The sequence below is a fragment of the Labrus mixtus genome, chromosome 16 (genome assembly GCF_963584025.1).
Source record: "Labrus mixtus chromosome 16, fLabMix1.1, whole genome shotgun sequence".
Taxonomy (NCBI): Eukaryota; Metazoa; Chordata; class Actinopteri; order Labriformes; family Labridae; genus Labrus; species Labrus mixtus.
The window spans coordinates 15,314,564-15,335,108 of record NC_083627.1 but is presented as its reverse complement, the minus strand read 5'-3'; the positions used below and the strand labels follow the sequence as shown (position 1 = coordinate 15,335,108).

General features: G+C 42.1%; 3 protein-coding genes across 3 annotated transcripts; all 3 read right to left on the bottom strand.

Moving 5' to 3' along the window:
* Nucleotides 1-2,868: 2,868 nt before the first annotated feature.
* LOC132990616 (tissue alpha-L-fucosidase-like) lies at nucleotides 2,869-10,292 on the bottom strand. The gene is made up of 8 exons (XM_061058956.1): nucleotides 9,901-10,292; nucleotides 9,673-9,807; nucleotides 8,020-8,157; nucleotides 7,789-7,894; nucleotides 6,087-6,287; nucleotides 5,638-5,828; nucleotides 3,570-3,669; nucleotides 2,869-3,351 (listed from the first exon to the last, which is right to left on the bottom strand). Exons 1-8 carry the CDS (start codon nucleotides 10,239-10,241, stop codon nucleotides 3,217-3,219), a joined length of 1,347 nt encoding a protein of 448 aa, XP_060914939.1. The 5' UTR covers nucleotides 10,242-10,292; the 3' UTR covers nucleotides 2,869-3,216.
* A 1,148-nt stretch (nucleotides 10,293-11,440) lies between these two features.
* On the bottom strand, nucleotides 11,441-15,516 carry LOC132991364 (tissue alpha-L-fucosidase-like). Its single transcript, XM_061060128.1, has 7 exons — nucleotides 14,989-15,516; nucleotides 14,534-14,668; nucleotides 14,122-14,365; nucleotides 13,465-13,665; nucleotides 13,184-13,371; nucleotides 12,927-13,026; nucleotides 11,441-12,833 (listed from the first exon to the last, which is right to left on the bottom strand). Exons 1-7 carry the CDS (start codon nucleotides 15,360-15,362, stop codon nucleotides 12,696-12,698), a joined length of 1,380 nt encoding a protein of 459 aa, XP_060916111.1. The 5' UTR covers nucleotides 15,363-15,516; the 3' UTR covers nucleotides 11,441-12,695.
* A 298-nt stretch (nucleotides 15,517-15,814) lies between these two features.
* Nucleotides 15,815-20,335, bottom strand: zbtb8b (zinc finger and BTB domain containing 8B). The gene is made up of 5 exons (XM_061059990.1): nucleotides 20,235-20,335; nucleotides 19,425-19,617; nucleotides 17,897-18,785; nucleotides 17,608-17,786; nucleotides 15,815-16,568 (listed from the first exon to the last, which is right to left on the bottom strand). The coding sequence occupies exons 2-5, from the start codon at nucleotides 19,596-19,598 to the stop codon at nucleotides 16,254-16,256; spliced, it is 1,557 nt and encodes a 518-aa protein (XP_060915973.1). The 5' UTR covers nucleotides 19,599-19,617; nucleotides 20,235-20,335; the 3' UTR covers nucleotides 15,815-16,253.
* Nucleotides 20,336-20,545: the final 210 nt, after the last annotated feature.

Genomic DNA, 20,545 nt, shown 5'->3' with positions numbered 1-20,545 from the left:
CAAACCTCAGCGATGAGTAACTGGAATTCTTATATCTGCCTTTGTATGTGTTGTATGTGTGTGTCTGTGTGTGTTTGTGTCTGAGTGCTTGTGTACTTACACTGTAATGTTGCTTTACAGTACACACACAGGTAACCATGTGGGTGAGAGACAACTGAGCAATTACTGTGTAATTAGCAAAATAATACCCTGCCATTCTGGAGTTTACAAAAGTGTAAATACCCGTTGCCAATGGACATTGCTCTTCTCAATATTACATATATTGTTACTACAATATGATTATATTAGTATGATTAATTGTCATGAAAAGGATCAATTATTGCCATCACTCTCATTGTTAAAGACAGTGTTGTCAGTATAGCTATGGGTAAACATTGTTCTGTATCGGAGGGCGAGTCATGTGTACAAAACAAAAAATAGTTGAATCAATGACGACAGGTCTTTAATAGCTGCTACTAAGGAGATGGAGTAGAAGAAAAGGAAACAGACAATAACTCTGGGAATAACGATGGACACTCACGTTGAGGAGTGGGAGGAAAGTAGACATTAAACTAAAGGACTGAATGGAAGATTCCAACGTATGACCTTTGTATTTATTACACTCTGAACTCTCAGTTCTGTCGGAGGAGGACATCTACATGGACATCAAACGGATACAGTCTCTACTCTCTCCTAATTCTACTCTATAATGTAGCAAACTGATGTAGTCCCCGGTCCCTTCTGTCTTTCCACCTCTCCTCCTCCTTCATCTCTTTCTTATACTTCTCACTGAACACCATGATTTTTGAATGAGACGGGTTTGATACAGCGAGCTTTTCTGTCTTTCAGCTCAGCTTTATTCTTTCGTTCCCTTGTTTTGTACATTTGATTCAGTGCCAAGACAGCGTATACTGTACATACAAACATGAAATGCGTTTGTTTTTTCTCCTTTAAGACGAACTGACTGGAACAAATAGCAATAGTGATGCCATTAGATACAAACTTTGTTTCATATTGCCACCAGTGGATACACAAAGATGCATGACAACACCGCAGTGATGGGGAGCGGCGGTACAGATTGGAGCTGTGCTGCAGAAGAGGGTGTTCCACAGTGAAGTGTAAATCATGTTTACGTTTGTTGTGTTGTGGTTCTCATTCTGTACATACAAATTTATTTATTGATCTCGTATATTTTATGGATCTAGATGTGTCGAAAAGGAGCACGTCTGATAGAGCTGAAGCCCTGGAGAAATGGCACACTGTGACGTGGTTTACCCCAACACAGAATGTAACACTGTCAACGTTGTCAAACATTTTCTAATGGCTAATATTATTACTATTAATATGATTATTATAAAGCTATTTTAGCGAGTTAAACAAGGGCTGCTGTGTCTCATGTGTCTTTCTTTGGTGTTGATTTTCTGACTCGATGGAATGAACAACAACAATTGTTGTTTCCATTTCCGTCCCCGTTTCTCTCCGCCTGGAGGAATTTGCAATGCAAATCTGAGGCAGGTTAAAAGAGAGGACAGAGAACAATTTAGCAGTGTCAGTCTGAGTCAAATACAGAATCCCCAGGGCTATCGGCTTCACAGCCAGGCCTAAACTCCAGCCGACACACGGAGGGGTTATTTTTATGCATTCACAAGGTAGCAGAACTGTGTTCACATTTGTAGCCTGCTGCTGCTGCTGAAAATAAAGTGTCCTGCTGAGATCTGAGAAAACATGCAGCAGCAGCAGCCTCCGGCTATAAGAGAGGCAGGTTGCAGCCAAAGTTCATCCAGATAGTAAAATCTAAAAGGGTAGGAGCTGAATTAGCAATCAAATCCTGAAGCACTATAGGGGTTTGCCAAAAATAAAAGTGCTAACAAGTTCTGCACAGAACATGAAAACATGTCATCCAGACGCTCTTCTGTCATCTTGTTCCAACTCACTATTCACTCAAGACTCTGGTGTGAAAAGCACCCTCGAGGTTTGTACAAATTTTTACATAAGATGACAGAAAATTGGATAGGATTTGATACTTTAAGGGAAATTGTGTCTACACACAACTCAGCAGAAGTGGTGAGCCCTGAAGGATCCTTTAAACACACAGTAAGACATGTCTGTTTCCTTCTACAATTCATTTAGCGGACACTTTTATCCAAAGTGATTAAATCAGAGAGTAAGTGCAACACAAGCAAAGAGGAAACAAGGTCAGTGAGTGCAATCGGACAGTTTTAAGTCCGATGTTAAAGTTTGATGTCGTTTGATTGTTGAGTTGTTATAACTCTGATTTGCAGTGTTCTATCATAACCAAATTTCTCATGCAAGATACCTGAACACATTCATACTGGTAATTTCCCTTACAGTCACAGCGCCACCAGGAAGTTACTGCTACTGAATTGCAACTAGCCATTCCATCACAGTTGGTCATATCTCCCTCAAAATTGCTTCTGACCATCCTAAGATCTTTACCATACTACCTTTCCAAGCTCAAAGGCCCACGTCCAAGCTGTTGCCATACAGACACCTCGAGCACCATCAAACAGGAAGTAGTTATTTGAGGGGCTTAACGTGGTCGTAAACACAGAAAACTTCATTCACATCATCCCAGTGGGAAAGTCAAACTTTTCATATGGGTGTAGTGGGCTGCGTTCCCCGCACTTCACGACACACCCCGACATGCACAGGGGTGCGAGGGCCCTTAATCACCTCTTGCAGTTTTCAGTTATGATTAAAATTAATATATCATCATCATCAACAGCTGTTCTAATCAACATGAAAACTGTGCTAAATATCATCATCAATATCATAAAGTGTGAATGTCTTCATCAAAGAATTATCTTCAGAATGAAATTATCTTGTAAAATAATTTATACACTGTAAAAAAAACAAAAAAACACATGATCAGACAAATGGGATCATCTTTAATCATTCACTTTAAGAACATTCAGTAAAAAAATAGAAAATGTTTTGTATGTTAATTGTTCATTTCAAACAACACACAAGGAAATGTAATCACCTCAGAAACAGCAATTAAAACATAAAAGTCATTGTTAAAACCTTTAGGCCTCAGATCGACACAGGAATCATTTAAGAAGAATGATTAATTCCTTCATTTGGGTAAAAATAGTAATCCATTACAAAAGTGCTGGCCTTTCAATCAAAGTGCATGAGCTCCACCTTATCCTACAGCCATGATACAATCCTAAATTTATCTCCTTCATAATAATCAATCTGAGCAAGGTTCAATGTTTAATGGACGCCGTCCAGTTTAAGAATCCACGCCTGTCCAGGGGTATATGGCAGTTCAGGCAGCAGGATGGTTAGACCAGCATTTGGGTTGACTGGAGACCAGGGTAATGGCTTTTGTCTCCCCAACAAGGTCACCTGGACAAAAGATAAAACATCTAATAATTAAGTTCATTACATTTCATGTATGAGAAGTCAAAACTTCACCCCCCTCTGTTAATGAAAAGTCTCCAGGCTGGTGGTAGACCTTCACCATGTGGACAGGAAGAAGCCTACATATGCCTACTGCTTATGTTTGTTTCAAGGCTTTACTGTCGAGTTTTTATCATTTGTAAAAACAACATTGTCTTATTTACCGTAGTGGTGGGTGTTGTTTTGGGTTCCATAAGTTGCACTGTGGGCTTCGGTGGTTTAGTTGTCATGATGGCAAAAACAGAGCTTCCTTGAGATGTATACCTGGAAAATGGAGATAGTAATTGAGCTTTAAATCAAGTCACTGATATTGATTTATGGACATTTGACAACTCAGTGTCTAAGGGTGCGGTCACACTGGCCATCCATACCGTGCCAAAGCACGCTTCACCCCTAAAGTCCAGTTAGTTTGACCAGTGTGACCGCTCCGTGCCGTGCTCAGGCACGGTACACTTCCTTGGCTTTGGCACACTTCAGAGAGGTGTGCTTAGGCACGGTACACTTCATGCACGAGCACAAGCACGCAGGTAAACAACGCTGACAGCCTTCATTATGGAGAAATCCAGAGTTTCATGGCTGTATCTGACTAAAATGACACAATATAAGCCACAAAGTAGCTGTCATATTCTCTGTGTTGTTCTCCGATGTGCGACCGCAGACTCTTCCGCGGACTCGGCCGCGCGTCTATTTTATTTTTTCATTTATTTTTGCTGTGTCTGATAAAAATGGCTTTAAATAAGCCGCAAAGTCAGTAAAGTAGCTGTCATGCTCTCTGTGTTGTTCTCCGATGTGCAGACGCGGACTCGACTGCGCGTCCCTTTTGTCAGCAGCCACCGTGGGAATGGCGCAGCGGGGGGGGGGGGCAATCGCGCTTGAGTACCGCACCGCACGGTACTGATGGCCAGTGTGATCGCGCCCTCAGATGCTAGGGACACTAGCTACATTGTATTCTTTGCATTTTCTCCCTAGTTGTTTTCACATATGCACTCCTGATCATTTCTAGATCATTTCAGGAGGACCGCTCATGAAAACCTCCAGATCTGGCTGCTAACATTTGCATCTCACCGCAGTGAGATCTCTGTCACGGGAGTTGGAGGCTTTCTGGACGAACAACAGAGTCTGCTATACGGTGCTATAATTAATAATATTTATATCAGCCTTTATACCAATGATATGTGTAGTTTGACAGAATCCCAATATCAACAAAAGTTCAGAGAAGGAAAAACATAATGCAGCAGTTTAATAGAGCTCAACAGTGACCACTCATTTTTTGTGAGTGAATTTCCCCATTCAAATCCTCCGTTTACATTTCACAAAATCCTGATATGAAGAGATTGAAGCCTGGAACCAAACAAACCAGCTAACCCAATACTCGTGACTATCAGACATTCGATACGGTGCAAAAACAGCAAAGGTACAAGACCGTGTACATCATTTTCTCCCCCGAAGTCAAGGAACTACCTATCCCACAATCCATTGCGAATGATATCGCTTCTTCTTAAATGTAACTTTTGTTTATATAGTTTATACTGTCAATACTTGTTGTACTAGTTTGTGTTGTTGAATATATAAACTACATTCACTGCGGCATCACAGGGTTATTGGTACATTTCGTGTTAGCTAACCAACTAGCCAGCCTGCTATCAAAACTGGCTGTTCGCATACGGCGCCAAGGGGCAGGAGTCATTGCCATAGTTACAGCGAGCTCCACCAATCAAGAGACGTCGCTGTGACACTCTTTGGTCAAGGGTAGTGTTGTTCTTTTTTCCTTAATATCACGGGGAAAAACTTGTTTTTCTTCTAAAGAGGTTGATATCATCTGAGCTTGTGTCTCCTACATATACCATCGTTTTACACTCGGGTAGCTAATGGTAAGTCTGCCTTGGATGGTTATGACAATATGGCTAATAATCAAATCCGCTATTGAGAAAATGAAGGGGATTTTTACTTCAGGAACCTCACTGTGCTGTCCATCAGCTCGTCCAGATTTTAAGCGGAAAAAACACCGGGGGGCTGGCAGAAACTCTGGATGAAGTCAGAGTGAAAAATTCACACATACAGCTAAATGTGAAAGCACTGAATGTGTCATCAAATAATCCTCTATATAACGAGCAAGTGTGTCATAAGATTCACGTTAAACAGCTTCTACATGGATGTCTTGGAATCATGCTATGACTTGTAAAATACAGGAATATCTAGACTGATTTGTGTGATTCAGTCCACACTTCTTACCAGACTGGGACTGTGCTGTTCTCAATCTGGACCCTCCAGGGTTTGGAGGCGTAGATGGCCTCGCCGTTGATCTTGAGCCAAGCGCCAACCCCTCGGAGCCTCTCCTCAAACACTGCAGGGATCATCCCATCAGGTGTTGGACCCACATTCAGGAGGTAGTTTCCACCCAGTGCCACAGTGCGTACTAGATCCTGAAACATACACAGGAGGACACAGAGGGGAATTATTGATCAGCATATTTGCTGATTAAAAATGCAGCACATTAATCACACATTAAACCTTGTGCAAATGTCGGCTTCTGTGAACGATCTGCACGTTGGCGAGACACACAGCCAAAAGTAACACACAGATGTTAACAAGAATACAGAATACTTGTATTTTGTGAAAGCCACGTACACGAGCAGTCACAGCATTACATATTAGTGAAGAAACACTGCATGAATAATAACCTCGATGATAGTGGGTAAGTCCATCAATTCGCGCAACTTCATGTTCCGACGGTAACCCCAGGAAAACTTGTCCACAGATGTGCATTTCTCCCATTTGTGCTTGGGCAGCTTGCCAGGAGTGAATTTGTCTTCACAGTTAAAGTAGCCACCATGTTTACAGGCACAGCCAGCTCCCCATCTGTCATTGGTCACAACTCTATCCTGAAACAGGGAGGAACAGGTAAGTTCATGCAAACCTAGATGATCACCGCATGTCTTTCTCTACGAAGACCTGTTGTATTAATAGATGTCAAGAAAACTAGAACAGGAACTGAGGAAATGCTTTTACAAACTTTGTGAATGCACATTAAGTAAAACACAAGAGACAAGGCGGGAAATAAGCTAACACTCTAATTTGGTATTCTGAACATATACAGACTTGAATACATATATTGTCACATTAATAAATAAATACCTTTAAAGACAAAGTGAAAGTTAAACTGTTTTTAACTTGTGGGTTTAAAATCGAGTTCAATAATAGCCACAAGAAAAAAGTTAGTTGTGAGTAGAGCCCGACCGATTCATCGGCATGTTAGCATAGCAAGTGACTAGCGGTACCTAGTCGTTGTGATATGCGCAGATTTGACTAGATTTATTTACCAGTCAAATAGCATTGAATTTGAGTATCATTGGATTACACTAGAAGTTCTCTTTCACCAGCAGAGTGTGCTATATGGATAAGGGCTTGACCGATATGTGATTTTTTTTGGGGGCTGAAAACGATATCAATATTAGGAAGAGAAACAATCTGCTACCGTTATAAAGGCTGATATCTTTATTAGATGTGTCTCTGGTCTGTAGTCATAGATTCATACGTTTATTGCCTTGATCCCTCATATACAGTTTTCAAACACTTGTGCAAAGATATATGCCATAGACGAGATGGTCACTCAACTGGGAAGTAACTGTGCATGTACGTGCATCACCGCTTGACAGTATGGAGAGTGATAACGCTTGTTGTAATCCATATAGCGCCCTCTGCTGGTGACAAAGAACTGCTACGGTAATACACTGATAAGTCAAATGAAATGCTATTTGACAGACATATAGGTCTACTTAATATCGGCACATATCTGCATTAATGTAGCCGATACTGATAGTCACTGGATACGCCAATATCTGCCGATATTACCGATTGATCAGTCAGGCTCTAATATGGATTACAACACGCATTATCACTTTCCAGAGTGACCAGCAGTGATGCAAGTATATACATATGCAGTTACTTTCCACTTGAGTGACCTACTTGTTATACGGTATATCTTTTCCACAAGTGTTTGATAACTGCAATTGAGGGATCAAAGTTAGAAATGTGTTTATCTATATTACATATATCTCTACAGATCGGACAGAGATATTACAAAGATATTGGCTGATATATCAGTATCAGATTTCTTTTCTCCTTAATGTCGATATCGATCCAAAAAATCCGATATCGGTCAGGGCCTAGTTTTGAGTAGTCTATAATATATATATATATAAGTATATCAACACTCTGCCCCCCTGCGTTCCTCAGGAAGGCTGTTAGAGCAGAGTTAACCATAGTAAGAGAAGTTTGTCTCACATGGAGATTCTATTCTTCCTTTAGAGATATTAAAAGGCCAGAGGAGTTGACTGTAACAATAACTTCTGTTACTACCTTGTGATATAAAAAAAAACTCACCTTGACTGGGCTGTCGTTGTAGAGCCATGCAAGAAACTGGGTAGAGTTCCAGTAGGTGTCAGGGGCTTCCCAGTCCCCATCTGACCAGATGACTTCAGGTTTGTATCTGTAAAGCAACGAAAGAAAATGGTAACACATATTTGTGTGTCACGAAATGTATTATATGCAGGAGTAATTCACATAAATACTTTAGGTGCAATCAACTGATGGAGTAAGTTTAGTACTACAGACCTTACAACCATGTTGTAAAGCTCAGGGAGAAGTTTGTGCATCACAAACTCCTGGGTTCTGAATCTATTCTTCTTGTCAATCAGGTACAGAGGGTGGAACCACTCATACAAGGAGTTGTAAAGTCCATAGTGAAGTGACCTAAACAAGGAAAGCAAAGTGTTTTTAAGAATGCAACACTAGAATCATCAAATACATAACCTCATGATGTCTGTGTTCTCGGGCTGCTCGATTATCGCAAAAATCCTAATCACGATTCATTTGATTGATATTGAGACCGTGATTAATAAACAGGATTACTCATTGATTTGACAACATCTGGATCACATGCACTCCACACACTTGAACACTCTTTAACACTTTGAAAAGCGAGCATCTGAAAAAATACATACAAATAAATGAAGGATGTTTTTGAAGTAGTGGCGATGTTGTCTTGTGACTTAAATACTTCAACAAACACTTTGAAATATTCAACACGTGTAAGGCCCGCCTTTTTTGTGCGGCCGCTCCGCCTCCGAGCACTCAAGTTGAAAGAACTTTTTGGCACTCTTTTCTTCTCAAACGCATGATATTCCCGGTAGTTTTGACGCCTACAGATTGTGTCTTGCACCCACATCCTCCTCGCTCTTTGTCTGATCAGGAAATAAACAATCTCAAATATAAAACATACAGCAAAAAGTAACGAAGCAGTGCCGGTCATACAGCGGCCGTTGTCAACAGACGGTTGTCATAGAGACAGGAGGGACGTGCAGCACTTTTCTTCTCAGCACACAAACACTTCATGCACAGCCAGCTGTTTTCACACCGGCAAAAAAAAAAAAACGCCAGGTGGACACGGGGCCTAACAAAACCTGAGTACAAAACGAGTGCAGCACAGCATGCAGCACAGTAATCGTTTAATCCTGATGGTCTTGTTTTCATGACTGTGGGAAGCCAAAGTCATAATTGAATTTGAAATGAAATATATTGCCCTGTCCTGCTGTGTTCATGCTGATACTGGTTTGCTAAATCCCTAATCCAATGAACCAAACAACTGTCATCTGAGATTTGAGTTGACAATTAGGAGTCTTAAACAATAGACTTCAAGCTTTTTTTTCCTCCATAGTGTGTGTGTACACTGCGTGCAGTAGGTGTACACTTTCTATTTGATCATAGCATTGTACCGTGAACTCTGACCCTCATTGCTCATGCATTTGTTGCGGTCATAAGTTCGAGCCGGGGGGGATAAAAGTGACACATCCGTCTGTGCTTTCTCAGCCGTTCAGTGATGGTGTCTCCCAAAAAAGGAATGAAAGCTTGCCACAATGTCAAATGTAACCAGATGTTGTAGATTTCCTTGTATTTTTTTTGTCCTTCTCCGTTTGGCACACATAAGGGATGTTAAATTGGATTAAAAAAAAAAAGGTATAAAGCAGTATCTTAGGCGATCATTTAAATGTCACAAGAACAGAACTAGTTGTACGACTCTCTTTAATCCACTGAACTCCGGAGAAACCCTGGGTAAGGCTATTTGCGTTCAAGGCACAGGCTACAGCTCCTCCTGTCCAGATTCTTCCAGGAGTTTTCTGAAACTGTGAAAGCCCTTTGAGTGAATTCATGTCAGCAACCGTGAACACTTTTCATTCCTCTTCTTCATCAATAACATGTGTGGCTCACCTGTTGCGCACCGCCTCCCCCAGGTCTCCCACCAGGTCGCGGTGAGGCCCTGTGTCAACTGAATTCCAGTTCCAGGAGTTTGGAGAGCCCCAGTTCGTAAATCCTTCGTGGTGTTTGGCGGTGAGGACGACATACCTGCGTTTAAGTTACAATGTTACACACGGACTGGGGAAGTGACGCTGTCAGGTGTAAGTTACGTGTCACAAAATGAGGTGAAGAAACACTTACTTTGCACCAGAAGCCTTGAAAATGTCCGCCCAGTCCCCCGGGTTGAAGAACTCGGCGTTAAAGTCTGGAGCAAACTCCGGGTAGCTGAACCCCGGAGGGTAGTTCTTTGACATGAACTTGACGCATTTTGAGTCAGGGGGCTGCTCGCCCTGCCAGTGCCACCAAAACCACTCGCTCCCAAACCCGGGGACAGAAAATACACCCCAGTGGACGAAAATCCCCACCTTAGCCTCGTCGTACCATGCAGGCAGCGGTCTGGCGTCCAAACTCTTCCAGTCTGCTGTGTACCGAGCTGCTGTTTGAGAAGCTAAAGCAACCACAAAGACAAACACTGCTGACATGATAACAACAAAAGACTCTTGTTTACGTCTGTGTCAGAATGCTCCTTCTGGTGCAAAATGAAGTTAAGTCTAGCAGCAAAGCGTAGATTAATCTTCAGAGACTGGTGAAGCCATCAGCCCACCAAAAAGATGGAAAAGTGACGTTTTGATATCACCCCTTAAAGATTTATCATGTGAAGTGTATCATATGAATGGTCACCTGACGTACTGTTTTCTTCTCCTGCTTCTTTCTCTTTGGGTTTGCTGTTAATGATGTCGCCATCTAGTGTACAGGAGTATGTAGCACCGTGATTCATAAGGCCCCCATCGACTCTCAACGTGGCCCTCAGGTCAATTTTTACACATCAATTAATTGGAAACATGAAGAAAAACATGACAAAATCAGCCATGAAATCATGAAAACCAGAAATATGTCCATAATAATATTTGATCACTGGTATATGTTGAGTTAAATTTGAGACATAATTGACTGTTATCGTTTAAGTATCCTACAATTTGGCCCTCTGGCAGTGAGAATCAAATGAATGTGGCCCCTTGCTGGTGACCAAAGTTGCCCCATCCCTGATATACAGTTAAGTTTATTTGCACATTGTTGAAAGAACAGTCAAAAAGGAATAGAGCAAAAAAATAAATAAATCACATGAGCTGGTGAGGTAGAAACCCTAAGGGCTTATCTCAAAACCTCACTTTAGCAGATTAAATTAAGTTTAAATAAAATAACAATCGACAAGTAAATATATTGTACAATGTAAAGGGGGACACAAGGAAACACAGGATCAATCAAATCCTTAAGTAATAGGAGAGACAATAAATCTGGTAGAACATGAACTTTAATGTTGATATGTTGGTTTCTTCTGTTCTGCGGGGGGTAAAATCCCCAGATGTATTCTTATCCATGTTTCAGTTTTGACCTCTTAGATTTCTTTCTTTGGAGGGTCATTCGCACTTCTGGGGGTAAAATAGGTTTTGTAATGTGTAGTTCATTCTTTTTAGATTTAAGTATGAATATTTATCAGAATCAGGTTTATTGATCTACATAGCCTTAAGGAATCTGTCTTTGTGCTTTTGGTGCATTAGGATCAAAAATGACAATTGAAAAACCTTAGTGAAAAGCAGCTCTTTCCCGACACAGCCACTGTGTGTTAGCTGTGTTAGAGATACCAGCGCCATTTGAAATGAAAACACCATCACACGAGAAATATAACTCACAGAGGATTGATCTTTATTTAGGAAACCCTGTTAACAAAATTGCTCCTCTTTAAAAGCTTTCCCATAGCTGTAAAAGCCAAACACCCCCCCCCCCCCCCCAACGCTTAGTAAAATATTTTTATTAAATTCAAGGACACACAAATGATATTTTCCTCAACAACTTAAACAGTGATTACATAAAGTGCTTTTTTTTTCTTTCTAAGTCTCAGCATGTTTATGTCACTGCATTATCATGTATGACCCTGTCAATTAAACCTCATCAGTGGACTCACATATGCTCCTCTCAGCAGGAGACTATCCCTGTCAGAGGGGAGGGGGGCAACGGGTCTCCTGAGGTAAGACGTGACGTAAAAAAAAAAAACATGCAATAGTAGTTGACGACGCAACAGAGTCTGATATACGACGCTATTAGGGATGAAACGATTCACTCAACTCACGATACGATTCTCTCAGGATTTATTTTACAAAATCAGAATGTAGACAAATGATTACTGAAAAAGATTCCTTTAGGGGCTGCAAACCCACTTTTCAGTGTGGTTTGGCCTTTTAATGTTTTTTTCTCTCAACAAGGGGAGGGGATTGTAGCTTGTAACTGTGGTGTCGATTAAATGCTGCATCATGTTGGTTGTGCTATTTGTGTAGTTCCCTGTCTTCTTACAGTATTTGCACACAGTTTTTGTCTTGTCTGTTATCTTCTCACCTCTTTCATTTTCTGTCTTGGGGAAGCCAAAATGCTTCCACACCTCCGATTTAAAAGACGGTGGTGCGTCCTCAAATTCAAAATTCGATTCATTTTTTTCAAAATACCGATGTGAATCTTGACACCTTTGAATCGATTTAACACGATTTTACGATTAATCTTTACATCCCTAGACGCTACACTGAGAATATTTGCCTTTATATCAATGCTACGTGTAGTCCAACGGAATGACACTATCAACAAAATAGCAGAGAACACAGTTTATAAACGTCTCCCACCTATTGGCTCGAGGTGAATTCTCCGGAGAATATCCTGCGGCATTCTCACATCAGCTCACTCTGACTTGCCGCGGACAAAATGCTAGGGGTCTGGCAGGAGAAACTCTGAGTGAAGTCCAAGCGAAAAATTTGGCTGTTTGCGTTCACACATACAGCTCCTCCTGCAGAGTTTTCTGCAAGTGTGAAAGCCCTAAAAATAAAGTATAACAGACCTACCCTTTTACCTAAATACTTCTTGCACTAGTTTGTGCTATGTGCTCTGGGGCATTAGACCACTCCCTCTAGTTTCAGAGCCCATGCATTTCCTGGAGAAAACGGCATTGCAGGCAAAAGAATCACGAGTCCAGCTTGTTTTGTCACTGGTGCCCACTTCAGTGGTACATCTGGGTAGTCCAACAGTGTAACCTGTGGGCGTCAAAGTAGTTTTTGGAGTTTATATGAATGACAAACGAAGTAAACTAGAATTCAACTTTAAAAACATTAAGGTTTGCAGCTTACTTTGGTGGCATCCGACATCTTTGGCGTCAAGAGCTGAAGTGGTTGTTTGGACGGCCAGCCGATGATTGTCGCATAAACTGTGTTGTTTTTGACAGTGTACCTGTAATAACAGCAAACAGCGGGTCTAAGGTCAAACTAACACAGGCATTACATCATTTTCCCCAGATCACAAAATGCGCAGCTGGACCATTCTGCTTTGCCTGCTGTCACCGTAATGTGAAAATAGAACAATGGAAGAAAATTGAAAAATAACTCACCAGACATTGGTGTCGTTCTCTGTTTGGACTCTCCAGGGTTTGGTAGCATAGATGGCCTCCCCATTGACCCCCAACCAAGCCCCGAGTCCCCTCAGCCTCTCCTCGAACACCAGGGCTATCATTCCATCTGACATCGGCCCGATGTTCAGCAGGTAGTTACCTCCCAGTGCCACCACATACACCATGTCCTGAGGGAAAAATGTGTTAGATTTATACAAAGAACCTAACTCCAAAATGTTCAAAAGAACCTTAGTCAGCAATGTTCTACCATGTCCTTTCACCTTTATGATGGACGGCAGGTCCATGACTTCACTCAGCTTCATGTTCCTTCGGTAACCCCAGGAGCGTTTGTCAACGGACTGACATTTCTCCCATTTGTGATCTGGAAGTTTACCAGGCGTGTATCTGTCTGCACAGTTGTAGTAACCGCCATGTTTGCAGTAGCAGCCCTTACCCCACCTGTCATTTGTGACCACCACATCCTGAAGACAAACATTATCACCAGAAATGCTATTTTTAAAATGCTGTATTTGATAAAAACATTACTAATCATTGAACTTACAGTAGAGTTTGAGGGTATTAGAGCCTGCCTGAACACCCCCCCCTCCCCCCCGTTCCCCATCCCTCTTCCTGCATCTTATCCCATCTCCCCCTATCCCTTTCTCCCTCTTAAAGTTTTTTCTTACCACTGTAACTTTTGCTGCTTTGCTAAACTGCTCATGATGGATTAAGCCGGGTCTTCATAATATAGCAATAAGTAAGTTATTTTACCTGCTTTTTGTCTCAAGATAACACTTGTTATGAGTTGAGGCTATACAAATAAGGATTGATTGATTGAGATTGATTGATTACCAGAAGGACTAGTCCTACATCATGCTTGACACATGTGATGAAATAAACAGGTTCTTAAAAAAAACCTGTTGAGAATTCTCTTTCACCTTCACTGGGCTGTCGTTGTACAGCCAGGCCAGAAACTGGGTGGAGTTCCAGTAGGTGTCAGGTGCTTCCCAGTCCCCATCAGACCAGATAAGATCTGGTTGGTACTCCATCACGAGGTGCACTAGCTCAGGAAGAGTCTTTTGGGCAACAAAATCCTGAGTCTTAAATCCAGAGGCTTGGTCCGCCAAGAAAAGGGGATGGTACCATTCATACAGAGAGTGGTAGAGACCCCAACGTAGTGACCTGATGGAAGACAAATATGACTGAATGGACACTCCACTTTTGCTCTTTCTTATCCATCTTACTATGCAAATCAACAATTTCTACTCTATTTCTTATGACCCATTTCACGTTCACAACATATTGTAAGACAGGTTCAAGACAGGCATCATCCTTCTACACTTTCCTCACCTCTTTTTGACAGCTGCAGCCAGCTGTCCCACCAGGTCCCGATGAGGACCCACATCCACCGAGTTCCAGTTCCAAGAGCCAGGAGAGGGCCAGTTCGTGAATCCTTCATGGTGCTTGGATGTGAACACTACATACCTTAAAAAGAATATAATGTACACAATATGCTTTAAAACATTTCTGTTTCAGGGGAGTGAACAGGGATTCTGTTGAAAGCACTCTTATATCACTTTTGAGAAACAGTGATAATTGTATTGTTAATAATTCAGCAGGCTACTGGATTCATATTGAAATGGCCTCAATGTGGTAAAGCACCTGCAGGAGTGGCTGTGGCTGTGCAAACACTGGAAACAAAAGCTGCAATATAAACACAACTCTGATAGAAATACAACAGGTTTGTGCACATTTTGTATGGCTCCTAGTATCTGTTTCTCTAGGGGGGGTAATAATGAATTTACCCGGCTCCAGAGGCTTTGAATATGTCCGCCCAGTCATCCGGATCGAAGAATTCTGCGTGAAACTGAGTCGCAAAGTCCGCGTACTCGAAACCCGGTGGGTAGTTCTTCCGCATGAACTCAACTACGTCCAGGCGCTTTGCTGTCTTCCACCAGGACCACAACCACTCACTGAACTCCCCGTAGGCAGGGACCGAGAAGACCCCCCAGTGGACGAAAATCCCGATCTTCGCGTCGTCGTACCACTGTGGCAGCGGTCTGGCGTCCAAACTGGTCCAGTCCTCTGTGTAGCGTGCTGAGCATCCCGGTCCCAAAGTGAGAAGGGGACTCAAACAAATCAAAGGTAATATGCAGGGAAATCGCGCACGAAGCCCCATGATCCTGCTGCTCTGCTGACAGGTTTCTGCACATCTACCTGTCTGTGACAATCCTGCACATAAGACCTGAATTCTGAGGGGGGAAGGGCAGACAAATGTAGTCGCCCACTCGTTTGACTATTAGATTATTATGTTCGTGCCACGGATGGCTTGTGATACGGTTAAAAGTTTAATCTGAGCCCTTTTTTATGTCTTTTTTTTTAATATACTTCCTGTGGTAGAAAGTTAAATGTAGTGAATTTGATCCATCATCTGACCATTGGCACTGATAAATAACCCATTAAAAAAAAGTGTTCCTTTTTCATGAACTCATCCACTAGAGGGCTCAAAGGAGCTTTTAAATGACCCCGTGCAGAATCATCAACTGATGCAAAACCATGAGGCAGGAGGGAAATCATCTAGAAGGTGTCATAAGCTACATCAAGAAAATAAATAGTCACATACGGTTTGAGTGTGTTTACAAATGAATAACACAATACATTTATTGCAACAGCACCCACAAATGGCCCTTTTTTCAAATCCTATATCACATCATATCTGTGGAATGTGGTCTTTTTTGGACAAAACACAACAAAACATAAAACAAGCAACTTTGACACACATATTCATGTACAGGAGACAGGGAGACATGTTAATGTGACAGTCCAAAGACATAAATTAAATAGTCATCATACCACATTTAAGGTTAATTAAATAAAAGGAAAGACACAATCTATTTACTTCAAGGCAATTCATTGACGACGGATATCTCCCAACAGCGAGGAAGAAACATTCTCTGGTAACAAATTATTAACAGATATAGCCATCTTATCGTCATAAATAAAAGTGTGGCCACTGTTAATCTGGAAAATTATAAAAGTTTAAGGACTGATTTTCCTTTGTGCTAAAGATTCACAGTGTGTGACCAACGTCAGTGCAGGCAGTCAGTTGCCTTTCAAGCATCTGTTTCTCAACCAAGTCCTCCACTCTGCCAACCTCCACCTCGTCTACGTCGTCCATAAAACTGGACCAATCCGTACCCCCGTCTGGACGCTCCATAGACTCTGGTTGGCTGGCAGGGTGAATGGGGACAGAATCCTCATGAGTGGTGGTCACGCAGTTGCAGCTATCGCAGATGCCGAAGCGTCTCAGTCCCGGTGAAACGCTGGATCCAGTGAAGGACCGCCTGCAGCTCTTACATGATACGGGCCAGTAGTGCCTGTGGACCTGTTGGTGTTCAACATAGAAGGCAGAGCGTGAATCATTTGGCACAGCCCCCACTGACCTTTAAATCAATACAAGATAAGTAGAGCGATAAATCTGCCAGCCGATAATATCAGTCGATATTAGCATATCAAGTTATTATCAGTATTGGCTTATATTATTGCAGATATGCGTCTAGGTTACTAGATTTATTCACCAGTCATATAGCATTTCATTTGAGTATCATTGTATTACAACAGCATTTCTCATTCTGGCTGTCACCAGCAAAGTGTGCTAAAAGCATAACAACAATCATTATCACTCCAACAATCCTGTAGTGTTTGATAACTGCATTTCACATCAACGCAATATATGTGTATATCTATATCTATCAATCTCTACAGATGGAAGATAGATCTGAGAAAGATATCGGCAAAGATATCAGATTTTTTTCTTTTCTTAACGTCAATTTCACTAACGACCCCAAACATACCATATAATTCGGGTCCAAGAAATAACATAGACTATATCGGAGCCTAAAAATGTACTGCTCTCTTAATACTGCTCACAAAACACAAGTGACAGTGAAAGCAGGTGAACTGAACAGCCCTCAAATAATTACTGCTTGCGACAAACTGCCAGAAATAACAGGCTCTAACTGCTTCTGTTCATAATAATTCAACAATGTGTCGTTGATTATACGATCCACGATCCACTGCAATGTGGGAAAAATAATTAGTCTGTAAACAACATGTGCAATCTCACAACACAACGGAAACGAATTAAAAAAAAGTGTTTTATCAAAAGTAAGAACAATGTGACTTCACATTTTCAAACAACTGAAGATATGTTTAGGACGTCATTTGCCAACACACATACTGTATTCCCTACTTTAAAAAAGTGTTCGTGTGGGTGGACAGGCTACATGGAGAATTCATTCTTAAATGTTATTTTGCGCCGATTGTACCTTAGACCTAAAGGCCTTCATATCAGAAACAGGTTACACGACTCAACTGAATACAAATCTAATAATCTGATAATCCTGCAGTCACAGAGTTCTTACACTGAGCGCATGGCTGCGGAGGTGTTCCTGTCTTGTGAACCTCTTGCCACACATGGGACAAGGGAAGGGCCTCTCTCCTGTGTGGCAACGGATGTGTCTCTTCATGATCCCTTTCTGCTTGGCAGTGTACGGGCAGAACGGGCACTTGTGGAGTTTCACTGGCACTACCAAGCCATCACCTGCAGGGGGAGTAATAGGCCTGTTGTTAAGATCAACTTTAACAGGACGACACTGCAATATCTGTCACCAGTGAACGTCTACACAAGCTGTGATTGACCTGGCTGATTACCTGTGTCCTCTCCGAGCCAATCAGACTGGATCTCCATGATGGAAGACCCCACAAACCCTAAACCCTCGTCCATTCTACTTCCTCCTGTGCTGCTACCTAGTCCCTGGTTAAAGCGCTGCCCTACTCTGTCTCCCAGAGGACTGGAGCCTTCACCTCTAGCCAGCATCTCCATCACCTGCCTGGCATTATAGGAGGAGCCATATCCCATGGGAGAGCGCTCATTGGACGGAGAGGGCGGATGTAGCCTGCCGTGATGAGGGTTATGCAGAGAGGACCCAGGATAAGGGACCAGTTCTTTGGTGTCAGGGGACTCCATGAGATCCTCATCGGGGTCATATTCTATTTTGGGGTGCACTAACTCTGGGGTCAATGCAGACGATGAAGAGGATGAGAGGTTAGTCTGATCCATGTGTACCTTTTGTCCTTCCCTCACAGATGAAAATCCCTCCCTAGGGTTGTAGTTGTTATCCATGTCTCTGCTGGTGCTGGGAGTTGCAGTGCGGACAGAGGTCACAGATTCTGTTCCTAACCCCGACCCTCTATCTGCCTCTGCGACCTGTGAATGCGGCTCCTCCGCTGCTGCACCGCTGGAGATTGTTGCGGCAGGAGTGCCACTGTCTGCAGGTCCGCTCCCTCCACCCTGAGCCTGGTCCTTCTTCTCCATGTTCCTCTCCTTCTCCTTGTTGCATATTTCCAAAGATGAGCGTATGTAGCCTTTGCAAAAGTTTACCAGATCAGTCATCTGCAAGTAGCTGGCTGCCGACATAACCTCAATGACATTGCTTCTGTTCAGGGCCAAGCGGCCAGAGTAAAGGAAGTCCAGGATAATCGAGAAGGCATCAGCTGTGACAATGTCCAATGATGCTGTACTGTAGCGCTGTCCACTATCCTAAATGAAAGAGATGCAATAAGAAGTTAAAAACAATTATGCTGCGACTTAGTTGAAGACACAAATTCTGCTGATTATAGAATGACATTATGAGCCAAATCAAGTTTTCTTTTTTGATATATTTGGCTATAATACGTTAATTACAGGGAATCGATATAGAAGGAGAATTATCTTCCATGATGAATGAAATCTCGAAGATTGATGAAGATGTCCAGCAAAATTCCTAAATGTACGTATACTGAATGAACTCCTCAGACGAGGTCAACAATTGAAGATTGTGAGAGCAATGAAGAATCAGCTGTAAACCAAAATCAGACCTCCAAACAAGTGTATGTGTTTAGAGGAGGCAATGATTTTTTTTAAATTTTGAAATACTTTATAAATCCCTGAGGGAAACTCCGGGTTATTTTTAGAGATAGGACCGAATCACACATATGAACAAACAGGACCTGTGGACATGCATAAGTGGAGAGATGTCAGAGTGGGGTTGCTACACACTGCTACACAGGGAGCGCACCAGAGCGGTTTGGGGGTTTGGTGCCTTGCTCAAGGGCACCTCTCCAGCTACCAAAAACAACCGGGACTTGAACCCTACAGACCGAGCTACTGCCGCCACCACGAATGATGGGTTATTCTCACCTGCAGATAGTGAACCAGAAGAGCCCGAAAATAGCCACTTCCAGCGAACAACACATTACGATGGGCCTTGAAAACACGGCCCTCCACAAGGATGCTGCAGTCACAGAAGTAGTCCCTTTTCCGCAGCTCATTGAGCTCAAAAAGCAGTTTGGGCATGTAGCAAGGCACTTCCATGTCTGCACCCCAGTGAGCCCTGCCAGGGAAACAGAGAGAGAGAGAGAGAGAGAGAGCGAGAGAGAGAGAGAGAGAGAGAGAGAGAGAGAGAGAGAGAGAGGGAAGATAAGTTAAGTCTTATTCCATTTAAAAAGGAAAACGACAGAAGGTGTATCGTGAGCTTTTTGGTTTCCTATGTCCAGTCACAGGTGAAAATAAACTAGCTATAAATGTATCTTGTGTGACAAAGTATTCCCTTTTAAGAACGCAGATTTCCCAGTGTTTGAATTGAAATGTGTGATTATAAAATGCCATATATCCAGTCAGGTTCGTGGGATGGAAAGCTGCTCTAGTGAGATGGATGATTGAGCTTGATGCGCTGATAACATGTAATAACACCACTATCACGAAGGCATGGAGAAATGTAATACTGTAAAAGATAACAAGACAAAAAAATAACGAACAAAAGTTCAAATAAACATGCGTTTGATCGATGAAAAACAGGAGGAAGCTTCGTTTTGTGATTTTTTTTTTACAAGCTAACTTGTATTGCTAACACCTATAAGCTCTTTGGAGATACACTTTTTGTTTTTTAAACCGATCTTCAGAGGAACGTAAACAAAAAGAGTGGTAAGAGTACATTTAATACGAGCTCACCTGTGTAATTAGGCGACTAACAGACTCCTTTTCATAACACAAAGATGACAACAGTTCATTCTCCTATGTCCACATCGTCTATGGTCCACATCAGCCAACGACTTCCGCTTTCGTCATACAGTGACGTATTGTCATTGTCAAATAGTTAGCCGACGGAGGAGTCGACTTTTTCATGTACTATGGCTACTGTTTACAAAGCTGTTAAATGACTTTTCAGAAGTGTTTTTAAAAAACCCAAAAGACATTTTTAAAGTGAGATGTTTCATTGCAAAGTGTTCTCAAACATGAGCTTGTATTTTAAGACAGGGGAA

What these genes read in the sequence shown, in the direction of transcription:
- LOC132990616 (XM_061058956.1), bottom strand. Translation starts at nt 10,241, where the DNA reads ATGTCAGCAGTGTTTGTCTTTGTGGTTGCTTTAGCTTCTCAAACAGCA. An exon ending in ACAACGACAGCCCAGTCAAG is followed by an intron (nt 6,288 to 7,788) that starts GTGAGTTTTTTT and finishes TCCCTGTTTCAG; the next exon opens with GATAGAGTTGTGACCAATGA. An exon ending in AACAGCACAGTCCCAGTCTG is followed by an intron (nt 3,670 to 5,637) that starts GTAAGAAGTGTG and finishes TCCATTTTCCAG; the next exon opens with GTATACATCTCAAGGAAGCT.
- LOC132991364 (XM_061060128.1), bottom strand. Translation starts at nt 15,362, where the DNA reads ATGGGGCTTCGTGCGCGATTTCCCTGCATATTACCTTTGATTTGTTTG. An exon ending in TTCAAAGCCTCTGGAGCCGG is followed by an intron (nt 14,669 to 14,988) that starts GTAAATTCATTA and finishes ATTCTTTTTAAG; the next exon opens with GTATGTAGTGTTCACATCCA. An exon ending in ACAACGACAGCCCAGTGAAG is followed by an intron (nt 13,666 to 14,121) that starts GTGAAAGAGAAT and finishes GTTTGTCTTCAG; the next exon opens with GATGTGGTGGTCACAAATGA.
- zbtb8b (XM_061059990.1), bottom strand. Translation starts at nt 19,598, where the DNA reads ATGGAAGTGCCTTGCTACATGCCCAAACTGCTTTTTGAGCTCAATGAG. An exon ending in TTGGCTCGGAGAGGACACAG is followed by an intron (nt 17,787 to 17,896) that starts GTAATCAGCCAG and finishes CTCCCCCTGCAG; the next exon opens with GTGATGGCTTGGTAGTGCCA. An exon ending in TCCGCAGCCATGCGCTCAGT is followed by an intron (nt 16,569 to 17,607) that starts GTAAGAACTCTG and finishes GAACACCAACAG; the next exon opens with GTCCACAGGCACTACTGGCC.